Source organism: Heloderma suspectum, chromosome 10 (assembly GCF_057233095.1).
Source record: "Heloderma suspectum isolate Gila_16-S chromosome 10, 16-S_ref, whole genome shotgun sequence".
Taxonomy (NCBI): Eukaryota; Metazoa; Chordata; class Lepidosauria; order Squamata; family Helodermatidae; genus Heloderma; species Heloderma suspectum.
Window position 1 is genome coordinate 20480998 of NC_139467.1, and position 26233 is coordinate 20507230.

The 26233-nt window shown below is 49.9% G+C and overlaps 1 protein-coding gene across 1 annotated transcript in view; it reads right to left on the reverse strand.

Moving 5' to 3' along the window:
- The window catches only part of LOC146337920 (IgGFc-binding protein-like), a 60723-nt gene extending 35580 nt beyond the window's left edge, over positions 1 to 25143 (reverse strand). Inside the window, exons 1-7 of the mRNA XM_084816339.1 lie at positions 25133 to 25143; positions 24448 to 24479; positions 23350 to 23696; positions 18652 to 19225; positions 14416 to 15017; positions 9986 to 10553; positions 6485 to 7092 (exon numbers count right to left, since the gene is read on the reverse strand). Of these exons, the coding sequence (XP_084672465.1) occupies positions 6485 to 7092; positions 9986 to 10553; positions 14416 to 15017; positions 18652 to 19225; positions 23350 to 23696; positions 24448 to 24479; positions 25133 to 25143 (2742 nt within the window). The remainder of the gene's footprint in view (positions 1 to 6484; positions 7093 to 9985; positions 10554 to 14415; positions 15018 to 18651; positions 19226 to 23349; positions 23697 to 24447; positions 24480 to 25132) is intronic.
- Between the last annotated feature and the right edge of the window lie 1090 nt (positions 25144 to 26233).

A 26233-nucleotide genomic window follows, 5' to 3' on the forward strand; every position in this document is an offset into this window, starting at 1 on the left:
GGGTCCAGCCGGCGGTTCGGCGGGTCTTCGTCCGGGGCGGGAGCAGCAGCCGGTCTTTCGACCGGCTGCCGCCGCCGCCATTCCAATAAAAGAAAAAAAAAACACCCCTGTGATAGGCTTAGGGGTGGACGAAAGTCCCTTACCTGTCCTCGAAGGATGTTCGCGGTGGGGGGGAGGCGCTTCGCTGTACCCCCCGCGAAGTTCAGGCCAGGGGGGGGAGGCTCCCGCCTCGCCCCGGCCGAAATTCAGGCCAGGGGGGAGGCTTCCCGCCTCGCCCGGCCGAAAATCAGGCCGGGGGGGGAGGCTTCCCGCCTCGCCTGGCCGCGAACTTGAAAGGTTTTTTTTTAAAAAAAAAACGCCCCCTGATAGGCTACGTGACGATTAACGTAGCCGATCACGGCTAGATCTGCAAAGTCAGCCGTGATAGGCTACGACAATCGTCACGTAGCCTATCACGGGTGACTTTAAAAAAAAAAAAACCAGTACGCTAATGGCGGCCCCCATAGGGAGACGCCATTCGCATTCCTTATTTGGTCACTGTAGTCTACGTAAAGATTTACGTAGACTACAGCGACCAAATAAGGAACGCGAATGGCAACTCCCTATGGGGGCCGCCATTATCCGTACGTGCTTTTTTTTTTCTTTTAAAGTCACCCGTGATAGGCTACGTGACGATTGATGTAGCCTATCACGGCTGACTTTGCAAATCTAGCCGTGATAGGCTACGTTAATCGTCACGTAGCCTATAGGGGGGCGTTTTTTTTTTCTTTTATTGCAATGGCGGCGGCGGCAGCCGGTCAAAAGACCGGCTGCTGCTCCCGCCCCGCTTGAACACCCGCCGAACCGCCAGCCGGACCCGCCGCCGGGAGGGACATTCGGCGAAGGTAAGTCCCGTCCCGGGGGGGGTGCGGGGGCAGGGGGGTTCGGAGGATTTCTCCCCGAAATTTGTTCGGGGGGCCGAACACGTTGGCGCTCGGCCCCCCGAAGTTTCGGGGAGAAATTCTCCGCCATCCTTGGATAGGCTACGTGACGATTAACGTAGCCTATCACGGCTAGATTTGCAAAGTCAGCCGTGATAGGCTACGTAAATCGTCACGTAGCCTATGACGGGTGACTTAAAAAAAAAAAAAAGCGTGTACGGATAATGGCTGCCCCCATAGGGAGCCGCCATTCCCGTTCCTTATTTGGTCGCTGTAGTCTACATAAATCTTTACGTAGACTACGGCGAAAATAAGGGCAACGCAAATAGCGTTGCCCTTATTTTCGCCGTAGTCTACGTAATCTTTACATAGACTACAGCGACCAAATAAGGAACGGGAATGGCGGCTCCCTATGGGGGCCGCCATTAGCCGTATGCGCTTTTTTTTTTTTTTTTTAAGTCACCCGTCATAGGCTACGTGACGATTGACGTAGCCTATCACGGCTGACTTTGCAAATCTAGCCGTGATAGGCTACGTTAATCGTCACGTAGCCTATCACGGGGGCATTTTTTTTTCTTTTATTGGAATGGCAGCGGCGGCAGCCGGTCGAAAGACCGGCTGCTGCTCCCGTCCCTGAGGAAGACCTGACGAACCGCCGGCCGGACCCGCCGCAGGGAGGGACATTCGGGAAAAGTAAGTCCCTTCCCGGGGGGGGGTGCGGGGGGCGGGGGGGCGGAGAATTTCTCCCCAAAACTTCTTCAGGGGGCCGAACACATTGGTGCTTGGCCCCCCGAAGTTTCGGGGAGAAATTCTCCACCATCCTTACTGAGTGCATGTACTGGAGGTTGGGCCCGAAGGGCAGTCTGAGGATTCTGCTCGTGTACCATCCACCGCGCTGCATGACTGACTCCCTGACCGAGGTGCTTGAGGTGGTCTCTGATGTGCATGTACAGTCCCCTAACTTATTGCTGTTGGGGGACTTCAATGTACATTCAGAGGCCATCCTCACAGGAGCACCTTGGGACTTCATGGAGACCATGGCCTCCTGGGAGCTGCACCATATTCTAACTGGGCCCACCCATGTAGCCGGTCATGCACTAGACCTTGTGTTTGTTTCTGGAGAAGCAGGGAGTGATCTGGAAGTCGGGGGTATATCCACCACCCCCTTGTCATGGTCAGATCACTATCTGGTGATGTTGGACTTCTCGGTTCCACAAGCCCTCCTCAGGGGTGGAGGACCCATTAAAATGGTCCGCCCCAGGCGTCTTATGGATCCAAATGGATTCCTGAACGCGCTTGGGGATTCTCTGGGGCACGCCAACGGCCACTTTGTCGAGACCCTGGTGGGTGGCTGGAATGCCGCAATCACTGGGGCATTAGATCAGGTGGCTCCGAAACGCCCTCTCCCCCTGAACAGGGCTCGGACTGCACCATGGTTCAATCCGCGGTTACAAGCTCTGAAACAGGAGGTGAGACGGCTAGAGCGCCGGTGGTGGAAGTCTCGCTCCAAAGACGATCAGACACCGGCTAGAGCTGTATCTTCAGCCTATCATGTGGCGGTGAAGGCAGCAAAAAAGGAATATTATGCTGCCTCCATCGCGTCTGCAGAGTGCTGTCCCAGGAGGCTGTTCCAAGTGGTCCGGAGCCTGGTTGGTCCTGTGGCTCCGGAATCACTGGAGCATTCTAAGGCCTCCTGTGAGGCTTTGGCAAGGCACTTTGCAGATAAAATTGATCAGATTAGGTGTGTTACTCTGCACGCTGTGCATACAGTTAGTGAGCAGGAGGCGGCCTGTGGAAAACCGGTTTTGTGGGATCGGTTCCAGCTTCTTCCTCCTGATGAAGTGGACAAGGTGCTTTCATCTGTACAGCCGACCACCTGCTTACTTGATCCTTGCCCATCTTGGTTCATTATGGGCTGCAGAGAGAGACTGGGTGAGGGGATCAGGGCAGTGGTGAACGCCTCCCTTGAGGAGGGAGTGATGCCATCAGCCCTCAAGGAGGCAGTGATAAGACCACTCTTAAAGAAGCCCTCCTTGGATCCTCAAGTTCTGAACAACTTTCGCCCAGTCTCAAATCTGCCATTTTGGGGCAAGGTGATTGAGTGGGTGGTGGCGGTGTAGTTGAAGGCACACTTGGAAGAAACTGATTATCTAGACCCATTTCAGTCAGGCTTCAGACTTGGGCATGGGACAGAAATGGCCTTGGTCGCCTTGGTGGATGATATGAGGAGGGCTCTGGATAGGGGTGAATGCTCCTTCCTTGTTCTCCTCGACCTCTCAGCGGCTTTTGATACCGTTGACCACGGTATCCTCCTGGACCGCCTGGAGGGGTTGGGCATTGGAGACACCGTATTGCGGTGGTTCCGGTCCTTCCTCTCCAGCAGGTACCAGAGGGTAGCACAGGGAGAGGAGGTTTCGGACCCGTGGCCACTTACTTGTGGGGTGCCACAGGGTTCCATCCTCTCCCCGATGCTATTTAACATCTATGTGAAGTAGGGTTGGCGGAGAATTTCTCCCTGAAACTTCGGGGGGCCGAGCGCCAACGTGTTCGCCCCCGAACAAGTTTCGGGGAAAAATTCTCCGTACCCCCCCCGCACCCCCCCCCCCGGGATGGGACTTACCTTTCCCGAATGTCCCTCCCGGCGGCGGGTCCCGGCAGCGGTTCGTCAGGTCTTCGTCAGGGGTGGGGGCGGCAGCCGATCTTTCGACTGGCTGCCGCCGCCGCCATTCCAATAAAACTAAAAAAAAAAAACCACCCCCGTGATAGGCTACGTGACGATTAACGTAGCCTATCATGGCTAGATTTGCAAAGTCAGCCGTGATAGGCTACATAAATCGTCACGTAGCCTATCATGGGTGACTTTAAAAAAAAAAAAAAGCTCGTACGGCTAATGGCGGCCCCCATAGGGAGCCACCATTCACGTTCCTTATTTGGTCGCTGTAGTCTACGTAAAGATTACGTAGACAATGGCGAAAATAAGGGCAACGCTATTTGCGTTGCCCTTATTTTTGCCGTAGTCTACGTAAAGATTTACGTAGACTACAGCGACCAAATAAGGAACGCGAATGGTGGCTCCCTATGGGGGCCGCCATTTGCGTACGCGCTTTTTTTTTTTAAGTCACCCGTGATAGGCTACGTGATAACTTACGTAGCCTATCACGGCTGACTTTGCAGATCTAGCCGTGATAGGCTACGTTAATCGTCACGTAGCCTATCACAGGGGCGTTTTGTGTTTTTTTTTACTTTTTAGTTCGTGGTCGGGCAAGGCGAGGCGCCTCCTCCCCGGCCTGAATTTCGGGGGGAGAGCAGCGAAGTGCCTCCCCCCCACCGCGAAAAGCTGTGAGACCAGGTAAGTGACTTTCATGCACCCCTAATGTGAAGCTGCTGGGGGCTATCATCAGGAGGTTTGGGGTGCAGTGTCATCAATATGTGGATGACACGCAGCTCTACCTCTCGTTCAAATCTTCACCAAGGTTGGCCGTAGAATCCTTGTCCAAATGTCTGGAGACGGTGAGTGGCTGGATGGGGAGGAATAAGCTGAAGCTGAACCCTGACAAGACCAAGATACTTTTGGTGGGAGACAAGAGGAGGCTAGGGGATGTTGACCTGGTGTTGAATGGGGTACGGCTACCCTTGAAAGACCAGGTCTGCAGCCTGGGGGTCATTTTGGACTCCCAGCTGTCCATGGAGGCTCAGGTGTCAGCCGTGAGCTGGACAGCGCTGTATCAACTCCATCTGATACGGCGGCTGCGCCCCTTCCTTCCCGACCATCTGCTCCCATCGGTAGTACATGCCCTGGTCTCCTCTCGTTTAGACTACTGTAATGCGCTCTACGTGGGGTTACCCTTGAAGATGGTTCGGAAGCTGCAGCTGGTACAGAACATGGTGGCTCGCCTGATTAAAGGCAGCCGCCTTTGAGATCACATCACTCCAGTGCTGAAGGAGTTGCACTGGTTACCAGTTGTTTTCTGGGCCAAATTCAAGGTGTTGGTTTTGACCTTTAAAACCCTATATGGTTGCGGCCCAGCCTATCTTAAGGAGCGCCTCCAGCAGCACCAGACAGGCCGCTTAACAAGATCAGCCTCGGATGGCCTTCTCTCTGTCCCATCAGCCAGGACAGCTAGACTGGTGGGGACGAGGGAGAGGGCCTTTTCTGTGGTGGCCGCCACTCTGTGGAACTCCCTCCCTAGGGAACTCCGTCATGCCCCCTCTTTAATGAGCTTCCGTCATGCATTAAAAACGTGGTTGTTCAGGCAGGCATTTGGGGTGGGTTAGGGTATTTTAGAAAATGTTTTTATTGTAGAATTGTATTGTTTTAAACTGTTTTATTGTATGTTGTACATCTCCCAGAGTGGCTGGGTGACCAGCCAGATGGGCGATTAATAAATTTAATAATAAATAAATAAATAAATAAATAAATAAAGCCCAGCCCTGGCAACCTAGGGCAGATTTTGCTTCAGCCAATCACTGGCTAAGTCCTTGGGCAGCCCGCCCTTGCCTCCAAGAGGCTGGAACTCCCCACCAAATCCAGTTGTTGGCACTTTCTAGTTAGCAGGGACTGCATCTGGCCTTGGGCAAAGGGCCGAGGAGCCTCTAGATTACAAATGATTTCAGGTGGTTATATCCGACTTGACAGCCTGACCTGATCTTATGGCGGAAAGCAGGCCATTATCCTTGACAGTCACAAAACTGGCCTCAATGATCTTTGGTCCCTGTCTCTACCATAGTCATAAGTCCAGATCGCACAACCATTCTTAACATACTGAGGTCAATCAAGTTGACATTTTCAATGGATCTGCATATAGAGGGCCACCTTGAGAATGGCTGAACCTGTGCCCAGCTCATGAGTCAACACATCTAGACAGCGGTGCAGGAAGGTAATGTCATCTTGCCGCTCATCTCGCGCCTGATTCCCATTTGCGATTGCTGATCACTTTGCATGAAGGGGATATTTTCACAAATCAAGCAGCAACTGAATGGGAGATCTGTGTAAATCCCCCCAAATTTGCAGAAACTGCCCCTAAGTTGTACAAATAGCCTCCATAGACTAAAGTGGGGCGGTTTCTGCCTACTGAGGAAATTTGCACAAGTTAGGAAATTTGTGCAAATTAAACTGGGAATCGGGAATATTTGCAGCAGACATGTGCTCGCTCTTGCCTTTGGAGATTCGAACAGGGTATGCTTGCATGCTTTGTGAGCAGAAATGAAATTCTCAGACATCCCTAAGACAAGGGGGGAAGAGAGAAAAAATGGGAGAGAGTGAGGGCTGGCTCCCTATGCATGAATCATGTAGTGGGAAGTAGTGTGGCATAGTGGTTAGGGTGTCAGACTTCGAGCAAGTCTTGGAGACCTGGATTCAAATCCCCACTGAGCCATGAAGTTTGCTGAGAGACCTTGGGCCAGACACCATTTCTCTGCCCAGTCTACCTTGTTGTGAGGATAAATGTTGTGAGGATAAATAGGAGGGGTAGAGGGAGAACCATGAATGTTGCCCTGAGCATCTTGGAGCCAAGTGGGATGACAATACAGTAAACAGATAGCCTTGAAAACATGAAGATACCCACCTTGACCATTCCCTTTTTGTTCTGCAGCATGGTCAATGTGATGCCGTAGGCCTCCACAGACACCATTGTGGTGACCGAGACTTTTCTACCATTCCAGGGCTTGTTTTTCTGCAGGACAGTAAAAGGATCCAGGTTCCTCTTGTCTGTGATGGCAGCCTCAGCAAGAATGTAGGTGCAGGTGCCTTGGAAGTCAAAGGAGACGCCATCAAAAGAGATGTAATGGGGATCACCATAGGCAGTGCAAGTGGCCGAACCCATCGGCTGGCATTTCCGGGTGCCATCCACTACCCGGCATGCCTTGTTGGGGCCACAGGAGAATTCCTTGCAGGCCACGGCTCCGCCAACCTGGCACAGACACTCCACATTGCACTTGCTGGTTGGGTGGAAGGTTTGCCCAGCCAAGTAGTACTGTCCCTGGTACATGCAGCCACACTGCTCCATGGGGACGCAGTGGTCACCGCTGAGCACAAAGCCTTCATCACAGGTGCACCCTTCTGTGCAGTGCGCTGAGCAAAGCAGAGGCGACTCAGGCGAGTAGAGACTGCTGCATGTCTGTTGGCAGCTCCCGGCACAGAGTTCATAGTGACTGTTTTGGAGACAGACTGGCTCTGGAAAGGGAAGGAAAGAAAATTCCCATCATTCACATGTTGCTTCATCTGCTTCCTTGGTTTAGATCAGGGACAGGCAACCTTTTGGGGCACATCTGGCAATTTGCTAAACTGTCCTGGGCACCACCACAAAATGGCTGCCATGGGAGGCATGGCAAAGGACAAGTAACTTGCTCAAATGACTGTGCAGAAGGTGGAGATGGGCTCTGAGCCCCAAAACACTAAACATCTCCTTTGAATCCATTGTTTTCAGCACCAACAGAAACCTATTTGACAGCAATCCCAGCCTCTAGTAAGAAAATATATCATCATCATCATAGTGGGAAGGTTAGAACATCTTGGTGGACTCAAGAAAGGTGCCGGGGGGTGGGGGGTGTCCATGGGTACCACATTGCTAGTCCTTGTTTATATATATCTCCAACTTTTGAAAATTAAAACTTGAGAAACTACTAAGTTAAACTACCATTCAGAAGACATTTTTCTGAGAAATGTGTGAGATTTTTTTTCTATCCTCCCTGCCTCTAGGGATGTATGAAAGTCACTTACCTTTTCGAAGGGTGACATTCACGGTGGGGGGGAGGCGCTCCGTCCCTCCCCCCTGAAATTCTTGCCAGAGGGAAGGCTCTCCATCCCTCCCCCCTCCGAGTCCTGGCCGGCTGGCTCCGCAAATGGCGGTGGCCATAGCCGCCATTTGTGTCCCTGCAGTCAGCTGCAATAGGCTACGTAAATGTTTACGTAGCCTATCACGGCTGATTTAAAAGGGAAAAAAATGCACATACGCAAATGGCAGCGCCCATGGGCGCCGCCATTTGCGTTCCTTATTTTGGCACCTCTTAGTCTACGTAAACATTTACGTAGACTAAGACGGAGAAAATAAGGGGAACGCAAATAGCTATTTGCATTCCCCTTATTTTCACCGTCTTAGTCTACGTAAATGTTTACGTAGACTAAGATGTGCCAAAATAAGGAACGCAAATGGCGGCGCCCATGGGCGCCGCCATTTGCATACACGTGGTTTTTTTTTCTTTTAAATCAGCCGTGATAGGCTACGTAAACATTTACGTAGCCTATCATGGTGTTTTTTAAAAATCTAGCTGTGATAGGCTACGTAAATCTTTACAAAGCCTATCATTTTGTTGTTGTTGTTGTTGTTGTTTTACTGGAAATGGCGGCGGTGGCAGCCGGTCAGAAGACTGGCCACTGCCGCTGCTGCCGCCACCGCACCACCGCCGTGCCGCCGCTGCCGCCAGGAAGATTCGCCGAAGGTAAGTCCGGTCCCGGGGGGGGGGGCGGGGGGGCAGACCGTTCCACCACCGATTTCGGGGGGCTGAATGCGCTGGCATTCGGCCTCCACGAGATTCATGGCGAAATTCTCTGACATCCTTACCTGCCTCCTGTAGAATAAGACAGCTGCTTTGCAGAATTTTCTCCAAATATTCTTCACCACGTTGTATGTGTTGGCAGCCATTTCCCCTCCCAGAATGCCCTGGGATGATGCTTGATCCAAGGCATTGCAGAGGATACAAAATCAATAGTAACCTGGCTGCCAACACAATTGCAGAGGCACCCCCCCACACACACACACACACACACAACCCATAGGGGAAAAAACGAAGAAAGAAGCAGTACTCATGGTGAGCTCTACCATAAGGAATAGCTCCTCCCACTGGAAAAAAATCACCGAAATGATCCCCTGAATGTTTCTGCCTACAAACAGGGTGAAGAATTTAAGAGGACATTTGTGCACGGTGTTAGAAAGGATTTTCATTTTTAACTCTCAGAATTGCTTCCCAAGTGCAAAAGCCTTATAGATTGCAGATCTGTTTCCCATAACCTGAGATCCTTTTAACTATGCCAGGCTTTGAACCTGGGCCTTTCTACATGCGAAACATGTTCTCTACCACCAACCTATGAACCCTCCCCAGAGAAACCACCAAATTGCCATCAAAGATGCTACTGAACCTACCCATACACTGAGATCAAAATCTCAGACCCTCCTCAGAGTGCCTCCCCTGGGGGAGGTTTGGGGGATGGCAGAAAGGGAAAGGGCCTTTTCAGTGGCAGCCCCCTGATTGTGGAAAACTCTCTCCAGTGAGTCCCATCAGGCACCAACATTGTCATCTTTTCAGCACCAGGTCAAGACTCTCCTCTATTCCCGGGCATTTGAAGGCATACGATTGGGGGGGGAGGGGTTGCAGTAGTGGCCTTGGTTAAGGTCTGTACTGATGTTTTAGCTGTTTTATTATGTTTTGGTATTTTAATGGAAATTATGCTTAGCCTTTTTTAGCATTTCAATGATTTTGTTGTAAGTTGCCTTGGTCTTTTTTAAGAGCAAGGCAACTAAGGTGGTAATTAATAATAATAATAATAATAATAATAATAATAATATCAAGGTGTACATTATAAGCTCCTCTCTACATGCATGCAACATTGTATGTGAGACAAATCTTTTTAAACCCCCTTTGAAAACACTTGATGGCCTTGGTAGCTCTACCTACAGATGGGCAAGAGATTCTCTAAACACCAATCTGAAACTTGTCTCACTTCATTTCCCCTGTTCACTTGCACACTGTTTGTTGTTGTTGTGCACTTTTCCCATTCAGCCAAAACATTTGACATGGTAAAAATAATTGCTTTTCTTTTTAAATGCTCCAAAAATCTGCACTTCCCCCACCCCACTATACACATACACATACATACATACATACATACATATATATATTCATTCAAGCAGGAATGAAAGTATGGCGATTTGTGAGATATCAGAGAACACGCTCTCCCAGCTCATGTTTGCATCTGAAGGAGTGCAGACTGAAAGGAAATCCTTATACATCCATGTCTCTACCTAGGCTTCTCCCCAACAGAAGACAGAGCAAGGTGGAATCATACTTACTCCAAAGTACATGGTCTCTCCAGGTATATATGGTCACCCACATGGCTTGGCAGGCTGCAGCATATGCAGCAACGACGTGGCCCAACACAGCTTGCTGGCCATTGTATGCACAGTAGTCATATACACAGTCCATGAAGAACAGCTCTGGGTCGATTTTGCCATGGCACTCCCTGAATGGGCCATTCTTGTGCACGAGGAGCCCACATTCTATGCTGCTGCCTCGTTGACGCCGGGCAGCACTTTCCAAGTCTGGGCACACCTTTGGGTTCAGTTCTCCACATCCCGGGGACTCTGTCACTTTCCACCGCTGGGCCAAGGCGGTAGGATTTGAGGCTGACACTGAGTCCCCAGTTGTCAAGTCATCTCGTTTGTCTCCATTGAAGTTGCCGCAGAGACCACCAAGAGCCCCTTTGTAGGTTGTGGGTACAGTGACCGTGACATGGCTTTGCCAGTCAAAGGTAACAGTGAGGCCGAAGTCGGTTTGGATCACAGTATTCCAGCCCTTTCGGTAGATGAGGATCTGGTCAAGGTTCATCCTGTAGGGCAGGTTGGTCAGCAAGCCATTCACCTGGGAGAAGAGTGGAAGGAGTGAGTAGGAACCCTCCAGCCTGCAATCTGGTTATAGGGCTATAGGGATGTCCGAGGAATCTGGTTGGAAGGTGAAACTTAATGAGCTTTTGTTGACTCAGCCCCTTGGACTCCATTCCATCTTTTGCCAGAAGACCAAACTTGGTCCACAGCCATCGGGCCACCTGGCAGATTTTCCGTATTTTTTAAAAAATGCATAAAGGCATTTGCGCAAATTGCAGCTGCAATTTGCGTAACTTGCACAAATTGTGGCTGAAATTTGCACAAATTACAGAAATTGCAGTTGCGATTTTTGCAAATGTCTATTTATGCATTTAAAACACAAAAACAAAAAAGTTCATGGATTTCCGGAAAAACCCATGGCTCAGCTTGCAAACGTAAGCCAAGTGGGGGTACCACAGAAATCTGACAAGCCCAAAAAGGGCCAAATGGACAACCCTATATGGCTATGAACATTGCCAAAATGAACATTTTGAAGGTGATTTTTTAAAACCACATTTCCAGTTTTGCTTTTGAAACTTGACTTCATTTCCCCCCCCCCTTTATAGCTGCACAATCCTGTGCTTGTCTACTGAATTAAGCCCCACAAAGTTGAATGGGACATGTTTCCTGGTAAATATATACAGGATTGCTCCTGTATGCTTATATACTTAATTGGGGCATAAGCCCCACTGAACTCAACAGAGCTTATTTATTTACTTATTTTATTTATTACCTTTCTCATACCACTCAATAGCAGAAGCTCTTTGGGCACTTCACAAAAGAAAACATGAAATTATAAAATGCAATAATATAGTAAAACATAGTATGAAAACCTTAAGTTTAACCCAGAATCAGGACTAAAGCCAGCAACAGTTTTTTAATGCAGTTTTAAAAACCAAAGGACTAAAATGCCGGTCTGCTTTGCAATGGACATGTGTGGAACTGAGTTATAACACTTGTTAGTACGTTTTAAAGGGGTGTTTTTGGAGATCTACTTGCCAAATTCAGTATTTTAAAGCTTATTATGGGAGAATTTGCTTGAGAGCTTTACTCTCTCCCCCACTGATTTAGATCATATAGATATAAATATAATATAGAGATATAGATATTTTTTAAAAAATAGATCCCGCCTTTCTTTGTAAATAAACTCAAGGCTTGGTAACAAACTAAAATGAATTTTAAAAAATCATCAGTTACAACACACACACAGAATGTAAAAGAAAAGAAGACAAAACAACAACAACAACAACAACAACAACATAACAGCAATGGGCACAGTATGACTGACAATACCCAGAAAAGAACAGCAAAAAAAGAATTTCACAGTAAATGCCCCCAAACAACTTCAGTTCAAACCAAATACCTTCCAAGAGAGTGAACTTTTCACCTGGCTCCTGATGGCACACAATGCTAGGGATGTACGGATTCCCCACCACCCGTTCCTGTGGGAATCTGCAGGGGGTGGGGAGGCGATATGTTCGTCCCCCCCGGAATCCTCACAGAGTGGTTCCACTCCATGAGGATGCTGCAGAGCTGAGGGCCGCCCCATTCCACCATCCGCCTGCCCCAGATTTCCCCTCCCGGTTTTTTTCGGCTCTGGAACTTACATAAATACCTTCATAATTCCTGCCCAAAAATTCTTTCCGTGCACCCTCAGTCTCCATAAGAGTAAAGCCCTTTGCAGGGATTCCCCCACGTAACTTCCAGTCACCTCACCTCACCGGAGCTGTCCTGACCTCACCTCACCTGACCTCACCTCACCTGACCTCCACAGACAATAAACAGAAAAGATGAAGGATTTCCGTGGACAACTCAGCCCCAGAGAAAGAAAGCCTCCGGAAAATGCCTTGTAAAAAGGGTAAAGCCGCTCGCAGTCTTTCTTCCTCCATTTCCAATTTACGTTTTTATTTCTGTAATTATTTTTGAAAAATCCACCCTTTGGCGGAGAAAAAAAATTGGGTCCGCGTGAGCTCCGGTCCGGGTCGACCTGGCCACCCCATTCTGAGGAGGATTCCGCAGACCAGATTTGTCAGAATTTGAGCCCATTTAAAATCCGGGTGGAATTCTCTGACATCCCTACACAATGCCAAAGCTAGGGAAGGTATTCCACAAAGATAGCACCATCACCTAAAAGGCCATTCCCCTGATAGACTCCCACTGAACGTCAAACTGCAAGGCTATCCAGAGGAGGACCTCACTGGTCTAGCTTGTTCCTTGCTGGAAGCATCTGTGCAGTAATGATCAATGCATTCAACCAAACCAAGAGTTACAAGCATACAAGGCTGATTCAGACCGCTGCTTCATCTGCCGAAGTGGGATCTACTCTGACTGGGAGGGCCTCTCAGGCCTAGATTTTTCCCATTCACCAGCTGATTCCACCACCCCCCATTGCCAAAGCAGAGGCAAGTGGAGTGGGCAGAGGGAATGGAGGCTCTGGCCATAGGGAACCAGAAGGCCTTAATGGAGGGATGAAGACTGGCTTGCTATCCTTGAACCCCTTTGCAACATGGCCCTCCAATACTACCATTGGCTGATCATGGTATGACATCAACCAGCTGCCCATCACTCCATCCCATGCATGGTCCTTCAGAAGGAAAACTTCTGGAAAAGCTATGCACATGAGCATCTCACATTACTCCATCCCATGCACGATTCTTTAGAAGGAAGACTCTGCTGAAAAGGTGCTGTGTGTGTAAGCATCTCAGAAGCCATTTCCATTTATATCAGGGGTGCGGATTCCCAGGCCCTGGGACCAAACTCCAGACCACCTGTGGTCCCAATCCAGTCCTCCAGGGATTTCCCAGTTGGCCCTTCCCCTGCCCCTAACCACTGATCATTTAGTACTTTCCTGACTTTTGTGCAGTTTTTCCCCGTTCTAAAAGGCTGAAATGCCTCTCCTAAGGTTTAGCTGCTGTCAGTAAGAGCTTTCAGCTAAAATATGGTGGTATTTTTGACCCCACCACTTTTGCCTTTGGTCCCGTCCACCACTGGAGCATGGCCCCTGAGAGCTTCTCCAAAATGGAATATGTCCCTCGAGTTGAAAGAGGTTCAACACCCCTGTTTTACATGCTACAGAAAACATTTTGAAGCACGGAGAGTTGTTCGCATTAGAGCTGTGCACAAATGGCCTCTCAAAAATCTCCAGCCTATTTGTGGGCAGAGAAATTCAATTTCACTGAATTTCTCCTAGGAGAGAAGAAATTCTCCAACAGTTCCTCACAGATGGGGCTCCCTATTGGCAGGGGTTGTAGCACAGGTCCTTTCTTTTTTCCTAGGGTTTTTTAGTTTATTCCACTGCTTCTGCAGGTGGCAACAGCATCAACTGTGTTGAGGCTTCCACTTTTTTGAGGCAGAACTTTGAATTTCTTTTTATAATATTTTTGAGCTTCCCTAATCACTGCGAGGTGGCTGGGGTATTATGTGTAATAGAGAGAGAAAACACGCACCTTTCCATTCCCCTGCAGCCTCCCAGGCCACCTGCACTTTCTGAACTGAAAAAGCCCCAAGGGAGGAAGTGCCTCATGATATCTTCCTCATGATAGCTTTACTTGAAGCTTGGGAAGCTGAGGAGGCTAAAGGCTGCCACAGAGATGACTGTTCAATGACAGACAGGACACTCCTGCACACTCTTCAGCCACCTCACAAGTAAAGTAAGCACAAGAACCCCAAACCCAGCCCATGAGAATTTCTGCAAAATTTTCCCTCCTTTGAATTTCTTTTCAAAAGCAATTTCTCTTCTATGAAATGGAATGAGAATGGTCAGGGGGGGAAATGTGGGAGAAATTTTCAGCACAGCACCAAACTGGACGAGTGGGGCTTTTAATGGCATCACTCCCAGGAGCAAGTCCAATGTGACTCACCATGACTCTTCCCCGATAAGCCCAGCTGACAGATATCTCCAGGCCATAGACTTGAACCTTGACCAGCTTGTTGAGGGACATGGACCCACCACCTTGGTCTGAATTCTGGACCAAGACCTGGAAATCGACCAAACCTTGGTTCTTCTTGCTGAGTCCAGCAAATGTGTAGAGACAGGTGCCCTGGAAGTTAAAACTCTGGCCATCAAAGCTATGATAATGAGAGTATCCGAAGGCAGAACATGTCGCGTAGCCCATTGGGTAGCAGTCCTGTATGCCATTCTCCACTTTGCACTGTTGCCCATCCTTGCAGCTGGCAGCCTGGCAAGTCACTTGCTTGGTCTGTGGGTCACAGATGCAACGACTCGTGCAGGTGCCATCCCCCCAGAACTGCTCACTGGGACTGAAGAGACGGCCTCTGAAAATGCACCCGCAGGCAGCCTGCAGGATGCATTTCCCAGCATCCAATACGAAGCCCTCGTTACACTGGCAGGTCTCTACGTATCCCAAAGAGGAGCAGTCGGTAGGAAGAGCTTGGTTGTTGCAAGTTGCAGGACACGCAGAGCCAGAGACCTTATATTGGCTGTTCTCAGGGCAGGGTAGAGCTTCAAGGAAAAGGAAAGAAAAAAGGAGAGCATCATTTTCCTTCATAGCTTGCCTTTGTTGTTGTTGTTGTTGTTAGGATTCCTTCTTAGGGGGTTTCCTCCACAAAGTGCTGGCTCCAGGTTCTTGTGGGCCCATGGGTAAGACACCCTGAATGGCCCCCTCCCTCAGGGAGTCGACCTTCTCACTATCATGGTCACCAGCTACTCTTGCTCCCCATCCTCTATCTCATCATTGCTACCACCTGCTTGCTTGGCAGGCAGAGAACCAGGGAGCAAGAAGGCCGTGGCATCTGCTCCTCCTCCTTCTCACCACCACCAGTATTTGAGTCAGAGCAAGATGCAGGCAAACAAGGGTGTGCCAATGATGATGAGCAGGAGTTACTCCAGGGGGCTTTTGTTAGTGGGCCCCTACTGGGCTTTGGCCCTCTGCAGCTGCCCGACCATGCCTACCCTTGAAACTCAGGATGGACAGATTCACCTCCATCTGGGGACGCTGGTCAGTCACTGAGATGCCACCACTGCCCACGCCCACTCGTCGCATTGCGGGAGCCCCTAGACGGCTCGTTGAGTGACCAGCAAGCGCTGTGGGGCTGCCCATTTCTTCCCCAAGTCGCCATTGTTACACAAGATGGCTTCTCGGGTCTTTCCAGAAAACTAATGTTGTGTTGATTGCGGTCATAAAGGGGCCATCTACACAATATTACAGGCGTAAATGGACCATTCATGCCTGTAATGTTGCGTAAATGGCCCCTTTATGGCTGCCATTTATGTAACATTACATATCCAAAAAACCCAGAGCTGCCATTTTTATGCAAAATGGGGGCTCTCTAAGGGGACGGGCAGCTACCAGTTGGACCTGGTAAGTGGTGGCAGCTCAGTGAACGGGGTCCAGGAGGCCAAACGGGGGGAAATCTGTCAGACTCCACCCCCTTCTCAGACTCCCACAACATCCCTAGCTGTAACCCCAGAGGAGGGGAAGACAACTTTCCAGCAATTTCTTGAAATGGAAAGTTGAATTTTAGGAGGCCGTTTGGGAGGATGCTCTCAGTTGACCTCCATCCCTGGCTGGACCCTCCTTCTCACCACCACCACCGTCGACACTGACCATTCATTGTGTCAACCAATGGGCTGCATCCACACCATCTTCTAGGTAGAGTGGACAAGGTGTGTGGAGATTACTGCTCCTTTTCCTTACTTCTCTTACACTTGAAGAGAGGAGGTGAACAAGCAACAACAGCAAGGAAGAGGGGGAGCAGAGCCAGGAGGCTCCAGTGATTGGCAGTTGGCCTCCTGCTGGGATGTGAGCCTTGGCAGCTGCCCAATGATGCAAATCCCTGAGAGTGGCTCTGTTCTCCCCATTTCTAAACTAGAGACCCATTATTGATACAAAGGGCTGGATTCCCTCAGGGATAATTGGTCTGGAGCCACATGCCAGCAGTGGGCAGGGCTAGAGCCAGAAGTGGGCAGGGCCACTCATTTCTCTTTTTCTACCATCCTCTTCCCTCTCCCTCTTTCTGACAAACTCTTCTGTCTACCACCACCCTCTCCTTCTCCCTTTCCAGCAGTAGCCTGCTGGGGGAGGGACACATCACTCTTTCCAGAATCCTGAAGTGATCACTTGCTGAGGGCTTCTGAAATTAGGAAGAGGGCCACATGGGATTCGGAAGAGGGCCGCATGGGATTCCAAAGAGGGCCGCATGGGATTCCAAAGAGGGCCGCATGGGATTCCAAAGAGGGCCGCATGGGATTCCGAAGAGGGCTGCACTGGCCAATTTCCTGCAGTGCTATCTATGGCCACAGGTTGCCCATCCCTACTATACAGTCATTGCTGGAAGACACTCAAAGAGGCCTCTACTTTTTCCTACCAGTAGAGATGTCAGAGAATTTCGCCACGAATTTCAGGGAGGCCGAATGCCAGCGCATTCAGCCCCCGAAATCGGTGGCGGAACGATCTGCCCCCCCCCCTGGACGGGACTTACCTTGGGCAAATCTTCCTGGCAGCAGCGGCTCCAGTGGCGGTTCAGTGGTGGTTCGGCGGCGGTGGCGGCTGGTCTTCCGACCGGCTGCCGCCGCCGCCTCCATTTCCAGTAAAAAAAAAACCAAAAAACGTGATAGGCTACGTAAAGATTTACGTAGCCTATCACAGCTAGATTTTTTAAAAAATGTTTACGTAGCCTATCATGGCTGAGTAAAAAACAAAACAAAACACACGTACGCAAATGGCGGTGCCCACGGGCGCCGCCATTTGCGTTCCTTATTTTGGCACGTCTAGTCTACGTAAACATTTACGTAGACTAAGACGGCAAAAATAAGGGGAACGCAAATAGCGTAGCGTTTACACTATTTGCGTTCCCCTTATTTTTCCCGTCTTAGTCTACGTAAATGTTTACGTAGACTAAGACGTGCCAAACTAAGGAACGCAAATGGTGGCACCCGTGGGCACCACCATTTGCGTATGTGCAGTTTGTTGTTTTTTTAAAAATCAGCCGTGATAGGCTATGTAAACATTTACGTAGCCTATCACTGCTGACTGCAGGGATGCAAACAGCGGCGGCTACAGCCACCGCTATTTGCAGAGCCGGCTGGCCAGGACTGGGGGGGGACGGAGCGCCTCCCCCCCCGGGCAGAATTTCAGGGGGGAGGGACAGAGCACCTCCACCCCAGCCAGAATTTTAGGGGGGAGGGACGGAGCACCTCCCCCCCAGCCAGAATTTCGGGGGGAGGGACGGAGCGCCTCCCCCCCACCGCGAATGTCACCTTTCAAAAAGGTAAGTGACTTTCGTACATCCCTACCTACCAGGCACATGATACCCTACACCTGTTGGAAACTCCGACATACCTGTCCAATGTTTTCCTGAAAACTCTAAAGAAGGAAATTCCACAGCTTCCCAAGGCAGCCTGCTTTGTTGCTGGAATGCTCTTATGCTTAGGAACATTATCTCCTAAAAGTGAACTCATATCTTTTTGTGTCTTAACCCTGTGACTTGTTATCCTGCCCAGGCCAGACTGAACACTTGCTTTCCCTCTTTTTTCCCCCTGAGATGAGAACATGGCTTGCTGTATCAAGCCAAGGTCCATCTACTCCAACATTCTGGCAAGCCAAACACCCACCGAAAACTGGCGAGCAAGGGTTGAAGATGGGAACCTCTTATTTTTGTCCTCTACGTCTGAGATGTACTGCCACTGAACGTGGATGTTCCATTTAGCCATCACTGCCAATAGCCATAGACAGAACTACTTGCCATGATTTTTTCTAGCCTTTTTTTTTTTTTTTAAGCCATCTGAACAAGTGGTTCAATGTTATTTTTTGTGATAATGCAACAAGGCTGAACTGGAGTTAGCAGTTCAATAGGGGGCATGGAGCCTATGTTTTTCACCCACCTGAACTGAGTCTCCATTAACATGTTGTTGTTTTAATCCCACTCTTTGATAAGATTGCAATGCATGGCAATGATCCATAGCAATCATCATGTCATAAGCCAGCCTTCCCTAACATGACGGTCTACAGGTGTCTTGGACTAAAACTCCCATCAGCCCCAGCAGCACAATTAAGAGATGATGGGAGTTGCAGTCTAAAACATCTGGCAAGCTCCACATTGGGGAACAGTACCATAAGAAAATTAATTCTACTCACAGCAGCCAGTGAGTGTCCTCCAATCAGATATGGTCACACCTTCACTCTGGCAGGCATCAGCATAGCTCTTCAGTGCTTGGCACAAAATCTCTTGGTGGCCTTTATAGATATAGAGGTCATAGGCACAGTTTTCCACAAAGATGTTGGGATCAATAACAGAGTGGCACTGGCTGAATGGACCGCCCTGTCTCTTGCTGATCCAGCCACAAAATGGTTCAGCTTTGTACTTAGTAAGCACATCCTCAGTGACCTTCTTGCATTCTCCATGACAGTCATTCGAGCAGAGCTTGTCTCCATCGTCCACCTTCCAGCTTTTCCCAAATTCTTCAGGGTTTGGGGCCAAGGACCCACCTGGGGTCTTGAAGTCATCAGCGGGGTTCCCGTTGTAGTTACCACACAGGCCGCAGACATTCTCAGAGAAGGTGCTGGAGATCTTCACCAACAACCGGCTGTTCCAGTCATAGGAGACCCTCAGTGAGAAGTCAGTATCAATGAAGACAGAGGTCCCACTCTGGTAGACCCTCAATTTCCCATCATGCAGGGAGATGGGCAGGCAGGAGCGCTGATTATTCACCTGATATAGTAAATATGATTGTTAGAGATGTATCTAGGGGATTGGACGCGATGGTCTTATAGGCCCCTTCCAACCCTACTATTCTATTCTATGATCACAGTTGCCCTGAATCAGTCTTCCCCAACCTGGTGACCTCTAGATGTTTTGGATGGTAACTCCCAAGATTCCTGACCATAGGTCATGCTGGCTGGGGTTGATGGGAGTTGAAGTCCAAAACATCTGGAGGGCACCAAGTTGGGGAAGGCTGCCCTAAGTATATACGTTGCTCTTAGAATCGTAGAGTTGGGAAGTGGCCCAAAGACACTTGTTCCAGCCACCTGCTGCAAGACAGGAATATCTACACCCAACTGTTCTAGTCTAGCCTGCATTCTGATCTGCTAATTTTCTATGGACATGGAGTTTTCTTTTCTTTTTTCTTTTTTTTAGTGGGGGAGCATTCAACCATGCCATTCCCTCTCTCCCCAGCAGCATCTCACAAGAATGAGAGATCACAGGAAAATAGGAAGCTGCCTTGTACCAGAACATATTTGTCTATCTAGCTCAGCATTGTGTATGACCTTAAGAGTCTCAAGGTGAGGCCTTTCCCATCTTCCTCTTAATTGGTGATGCCAGGGATTGAACCTGGGACCTTATGGTATACATGCAAAGTTTCTGCTCTGCTAATCAGCTATGGTCCATCCTGAAGACATAGGCCTACAAGTCAATCCACGTGGCCAATGAAGTGACCTCATAACACTTGATATGGTGACAATATTGACTGAATCAATAACATTCCAAGTAAATAACCATTTAATGAATAACCATTTATGCAAATGGCAGCCGTAAAACAGACATTTGTGTAAATGGTTATTTACGAATAAGCCGCGCCGCCATTTTTACACAAAATGGTGGCTCGGTGAGGGACCGGGCAGCCGCACACTGTGTGCTAGGTGCCTGCAGACTGCCCAGGGCTATCTGCACTTGGAGAACAAGGTTGGACAGCCAGTGAGGGGCCAGCGAGCAGTCTGCGGGGCAAGGAATGGTGAGTTTGCCCATCCCTAGTGAGTAAAATGGCCAGCCTTGTACTAATTGCACACCTCTCAGCCTCAGTGTAAAATATGAGTAAAATGTGAGTATTTGACAAAGTCTTTTTGCAGCTGTGTTAGCCAATTTAGCACTTGGCTAAAATCCTACTCAGATATAAATATGTACAGTACTTTTAAATGGAAGTTATCCCAGCGCACGGCTCATGGGGCCTCAGTAGATAATTGGTTCCACCCCCTGAAACATCACTTTGTACTTGACTCTGACCCCAGATTTGGGGGTTGTGTGAACTCACATGAGTCCACCTCGTGACCCACTCGCCAGAGCCCTGCCCACTGCCAAGCCCAGCTCGTGCTGGGACACGAGCTGACTGGTGGTTCACAATCACAGGGGCCCAACGAGCACTGTCACTGCCGCCATCGCAAGCAACTGCATCCCTCTCTGCTGGGTGCCAGCGCAGTTGCTCTTGGCAGCAGGATGGGAAGCGAGAGGGAAGCACTGCTTCCCTCTCACTTCCCATCCTGCTGTCTCCACTACCGCCCAGAACAACTGCACCTCTCTCTGCCAAGCACCGGCAGAGAGGGTCGCAGTTACTCTCAGCAGCAGGATGGGAAGGCTTCCCATCCTGCAATTGTCGCTCGGGCAAGGAGAGGGGGCCACTGTGCTTGCCCGAGTTGGCATGCACTGAGTCTGGCAAGAGTAGGAAGTCATGGACTGGCATCTGAAGGGGTGAACTGGTGGGAACCTGCCGAGCTCAAGCCCCCAAACAGACGCTCGCAACATCCCTACCAGACATTATTCACTCCACTTAGTAGACTTTGACAAGTAAAGAGAAGCTGTCCTGATCTACCTGGGCTTCCATCATTTGCTCTGGGCAGTGGCTCCGGTGAGGAGGCAAAACATGGGACAGGCAGTTGGATCATATCTGGGACTTGAATTAATTTCAGGACCATGGATAGCAATCCTGGAGCTAGAGTACTGGCAAGTAGGGATGTATGAATCCCCTATCTGCCAGTGGGGGGGGGTCCGTGCTGGGGAGGAAGGTGATCTGTTCCTCCCCCTGGAATCTTCTTCCAGCTGGCTCTGCTCCATGGCAATGCTGCGGAGCCACCGGCCAGCTCCGAAGTGCTAGCGATACGGCCACTATGCCGTGTCGCTGGCTGAAGGGGACTACTGACTGCGGATACAAGTGGCGTAGCCTATCACGTTAATGCAAAGCATGGCCACAAATGGCATCCCGGATGCCATTTGCATCTGCAGTCAGTCCCCTTCAGCCAGCGATATGGCATGGTGGCCGTATTGCTGGCAATCCAGAGCCAGAGATCCAGCCGAAGAGGATTCCGCTTGGAGGTGGGGGTAAATCTTCCATTCCACCATGGACTCCAGGAGGGGGGCGGATTCTTTAGAATCCAGCCTCATTGGAGTCCATGGCGGAATTCTCCCCCATCCCTAGTGGCAAGTTATTCCAGCAATGAGTAGGAGCAACTGGCAGGGATTCACAGTCAAGCCAGGAGACACCTTCTGGAAGCTCCACCCCTTCAGGTACTGTATTTGGCTTTTAAAGGGAAGCAATCCCTTCCTTTGTCATTGACTTCTCCTGGCGAGTGAAGGTTGGAGGGATGAGACACTGGTTGGGGACTGCTCCTCAGGGTCTCCCTTTTATTAAAGGAGTCTGAGGTGCACTCCTCAGAGTCAGGGTGCAGGATATACTATCCTCCTGAGTTACATGGATAGTATATAGGATCTGAGGCAGTGGGCACCAGTTCAGAAGGACCATGGACTGGTTCTGGTGCCTCTTCAGAGTCACTGTCACTGTGGGCTTCAGTATCTGAGAGTTTCCAGTCCTGAGCAATGACACAAACCTGAAGTCTACTCACGTCAGCTCAAGGCCAAGTTGTGAGTAGGGATGTCAGAGAATTCTGCCACGGATCTAGGTAAGGCCGAATGCCAGTGCATTCGGCCCCGCGAAATCTGTGGCGGAACAGCCTGCCACCCCCCCGCCACCCCACGGATCCCCCCCAGGACAAGACGTACGTGGGGCAGATGTTCCGGGCGGCGGCGGGTCCGGCAGCGGTAGCGGCGGCTGGTCTTCCAACTGGCTGCCACCGCCGCCATTTGCAGTCTTGTCATTTTTTCTTGTTGTTTTTTACAAGACGTGATAGGCTACAGAAAGATTTACGTAGCCTATCATGGTTGGGTAAAAAAAAAATCTTGTATGCAAATGGCGGCGGCTACGGCAGCCGCCATTTGCATTTCTTATTTTTGGCCATCTTAGTCTATGTAAATATTTACATAGACTAAGACGGCGAAAATAACGGGAACACAAATAGCATAGCGGGCACTATTTACGTCCCTTTTTGATTCACCGTTTTAGCCTACGTAAATATTTACGCCAGGCAGGTGACAATATTGTAGGGATGGCGGAGAATTTTGCCCTGGACTCCAATGAGGACAAATTCTTTAGAATCCCCCCCTCCGGAGCCCGTGGCCATCCGCCACCCCACGAAGTTCTCCCGGATGGACCCTACCTGCTGCCGGGCAGGTCTGGGTCCGTCCACTGAGTCCACAGCTGTCCACTGCTGGTCTGCGGATGCAAATGGTGTCTGGCGTAGCGGACGCCATTTGCATCCCTGCTCTTTTCGTGATAGGCTACATAAATCTTTACGTAGCCTATCACGGCAAAGAGCAGGAACACAAATAGCATCCGTTACACCATTTGTGTCCCTGTTCTTTGCCGTGATAGGCTATGTAAAGATTTACGTAGCCTATCACAAAAAGAGTAGGGACGCAAATGGTGTCCGCTACGCTGGACGCCACTTGCATCCACAGACTGGCAGCGGGCAGAAGTCCAGCTGTGGACAGACCTGGCCAGCAGCTCTGCAGACTCGCCGCGGAGCGGAGCCAGCCAGGGAGGATTCCGGAGGGAGGAACAGATCACCTCCCCCCCTGCGGACTCCCAGGAGGACTGGTGAGTTGGGTTCGTACACCCCTACATTGGTCTGGGTAGGCAATGTTTGCCTTGATAACTGACGAGTGCTAGAGACATGATCTGGGAAGTGGCAACTCACATATTTAAAAGAAAAGAATGAGACTATTCTTACCCTAACTAGGCCATACTCCTTTCTGACCACTCTTATGTTATAACCATAGACCTGGACCATCATGAATCCAATGTAGGACACACTCCGACTGCCCCGGTTCTCATTTTTGGTTGTGATGTGGAAGGCTGGGAAAGTCATGTCTGGCCTGCAGGTCTTGGCCATAGTGTAGGTGCAGGTGCCCATGAAGTTGTATCGCCTCTTGTCAAATGTCTGGTAATGGGGGTCGCCCTGGGCCCTGCAGGTGGCAGTAGACCTAGACACGCACATGGGTTGGCCGTTAATCATCTGGCAAGCATCTTTCTTCTGGCACTGGATGGAACTGCAGGAAGGTGGAAGGTTTACACCACCTGGCAAGAACAGGCAACAGGTTAATGTAACCACGGGGAGGAGAGGAATGGAATGGGGCAGGAAGGGAGATGGGGGAAGGGACAGCATGAGGGGGGAAATGACAATGGACGGAATAAAAATAACAAATGGAGGGAGGGTTAGAAGAGACTTCCTCTTTTTCTCTTTTGATTTATGCTCCAATCCATGCCACAGGTTAAGTGCTAAAACACTGATTACAATAATTAAACCATCCTCAGCTCACAGGAGCCCTCTCAAACTTTCTCTGCATGTACATATGGGAAAGGGGGACAAGAACATGCTGTTGGTCCCACAGCTTGACATGCTGTACACATCCTCCACATTTGGAGAAGGTCCGCAGGCAGCCTTTTGGCCACCAGAAGTCACTCCTTCATCAACATGTCTTACATCATTTCTGGAAGATGCACAGATTCAGCCTTTGGCAAGTCTTTAGAGGAAGAGACTTTCACAGTTTAGAGGTAGCCACTGAGACTGACTGGACACAGAGATGGAAGCTTATGAGGGTTCTCCTGATCAGTCTTAATGGTCATGGTGGACTGTTGGTGTAGAAGTGGTCTCTAAGGCAGGGGTGAGCAGAAGGTTGACTTGGATCTACTGATAGATCAGTTAGTCTAATTCCTGACCAGTAGTAACTCAGATGTAGTTTTCTGTGCATAGTTCATCCTAATGCATGGCTCATAGGGTACAGTACAGCATTTGCTCCACACACACCCCTCCAAGTCACCATTTTACCTCTGGCTCCAGTAGGGATGTTGAAGGAACCCCTTTGGAGGGTGGAGCGCAGTGCTCAGAGGGTGGAGCTTTCACCAGCTCGGCCCCCTGGGCTCTGGTCCAGCATCTGCCAGCTGGCCTGACTTGGCCTGCAGTGAGTTGGGTGAGCTTGTGGATTTTCCACCAATGTCACTGCACACACCCCTCCCACCATTCCTGCTGATGCCAACACCAGCAAGGAGAGAACAAAGGGCATGCGCTGCCATGGTGGCAGGGAGGGAGGTCTCCCTCCTTCACTGCCACTGCGCCATGCGTACCCCTCCCACTCTTCCTGACAATGCTGTCACTGGCAAGGAGATTGGGAGGGGTGCACATGATGGTGGCAGCAGGGAGGGAGGGAAACCACCTCCCTGCTGCCGCTGCCACGCACATCAGTCCTGCTCTTCCTGCCAAAGCCGACACCGGCAAGCAGACCACAAGGAGTGCGCACAGCAGCAGTGACAGAAAGCTTTTTCTCTTTCTCAGAAGTGCAATGTTCCACAAATTATGCCTGTAATTAGGGATGGTGTGGACACCTGTCTCGATCCAGGATTCCGGCGGATTGCCTGAGTCCACGCCCCCGAGCCACTCCCGCTGAGCCCCTGCCCTGCTCGACACACACACACACACACACACACACACACTTGCTGAACCACCCATGACTTACCTGGGCCCCATCCGCCTCCACCGCGATCACCCTATTTTGAAAAAACATGGCGATCGCAATACTGTGGACATACACTTACATGCAAAATGGCACCACAAATTGCCCATATATGCAAGATTCATGGCACCATTTTGTGTGTAAGTCTATGTGAGCAGTATTGCGATCACCATAGTTTTTCAAAACATGGCGATTGCAGCAGAGGCAGACGGGGCCCGGGTAAATGCGGGTGGCTCAACAAGCAGGCATGGGGTTCGAGTGTCAGTCCAGGGATGCATGAGCAGGGGCAGGGGCTGGATGGGCACCTGGAGAACCTGGAAAGGGGGGTGCCCATCCATCCCTACCTGTAACTTGAGGAACATTGCCCTTCCAAAAAAGAGGGAAAAAATTCCCGGATTTCAGGAGCAAACCCTTGGCTCAGCTCGGAAAGGCAAGCTGAGCCAGGGGTGTTGTGGGAATCCACTGGGCCCTAAAAGAGCTGGATTTTCCCGCAACAGACATCCCTAAGCTCCAGTTGGTGAACCATTTGGAGTTCTAGTAAAAAGCAAAGCAGATGCTCCCCTGCTCTAAGGGATATTGCCACTGGCTGCCTATTAGATACTGAGCCACATACAAGGTTATGTTATTATCATATAAAGCCCTAAACAATTTGGGACCGGGTACCTAGCAGAATGCCTCCCCTTATATATATACCCAGGTGACATATAAAGTCATCAGAGGAGGCCTTGCTGGTCATTCCAAAACAAAAGGAATGTCTCCATGAAGAATCCTGACGGTGGGCCTTCTCTGTACCAGCACCCAGCCTCTGGACACACACCCCCATGCAGTTTGGGTGGAAGAAAATGTGGCATCTTTCAAGCACCACCTAAAAACACACCTTTTCACCCAGCCTTTCCCTGCGTGCAACTGCTTTTGAGTTTGACTTTGGTTTTATATGTTACTTCTAAACTTTTAACGTCTTATATGACGTTTTATTGCGTTGGGTTTTATGGCTTTAATTGTCGTGAACTGCCCAGAGAGCCTCGGCTGTTGGGCAGTATATAAATGTAATAAATAATAATAATAAATAATAATAATATTGGGCCCAGGTCCTTTTGAGCTTTA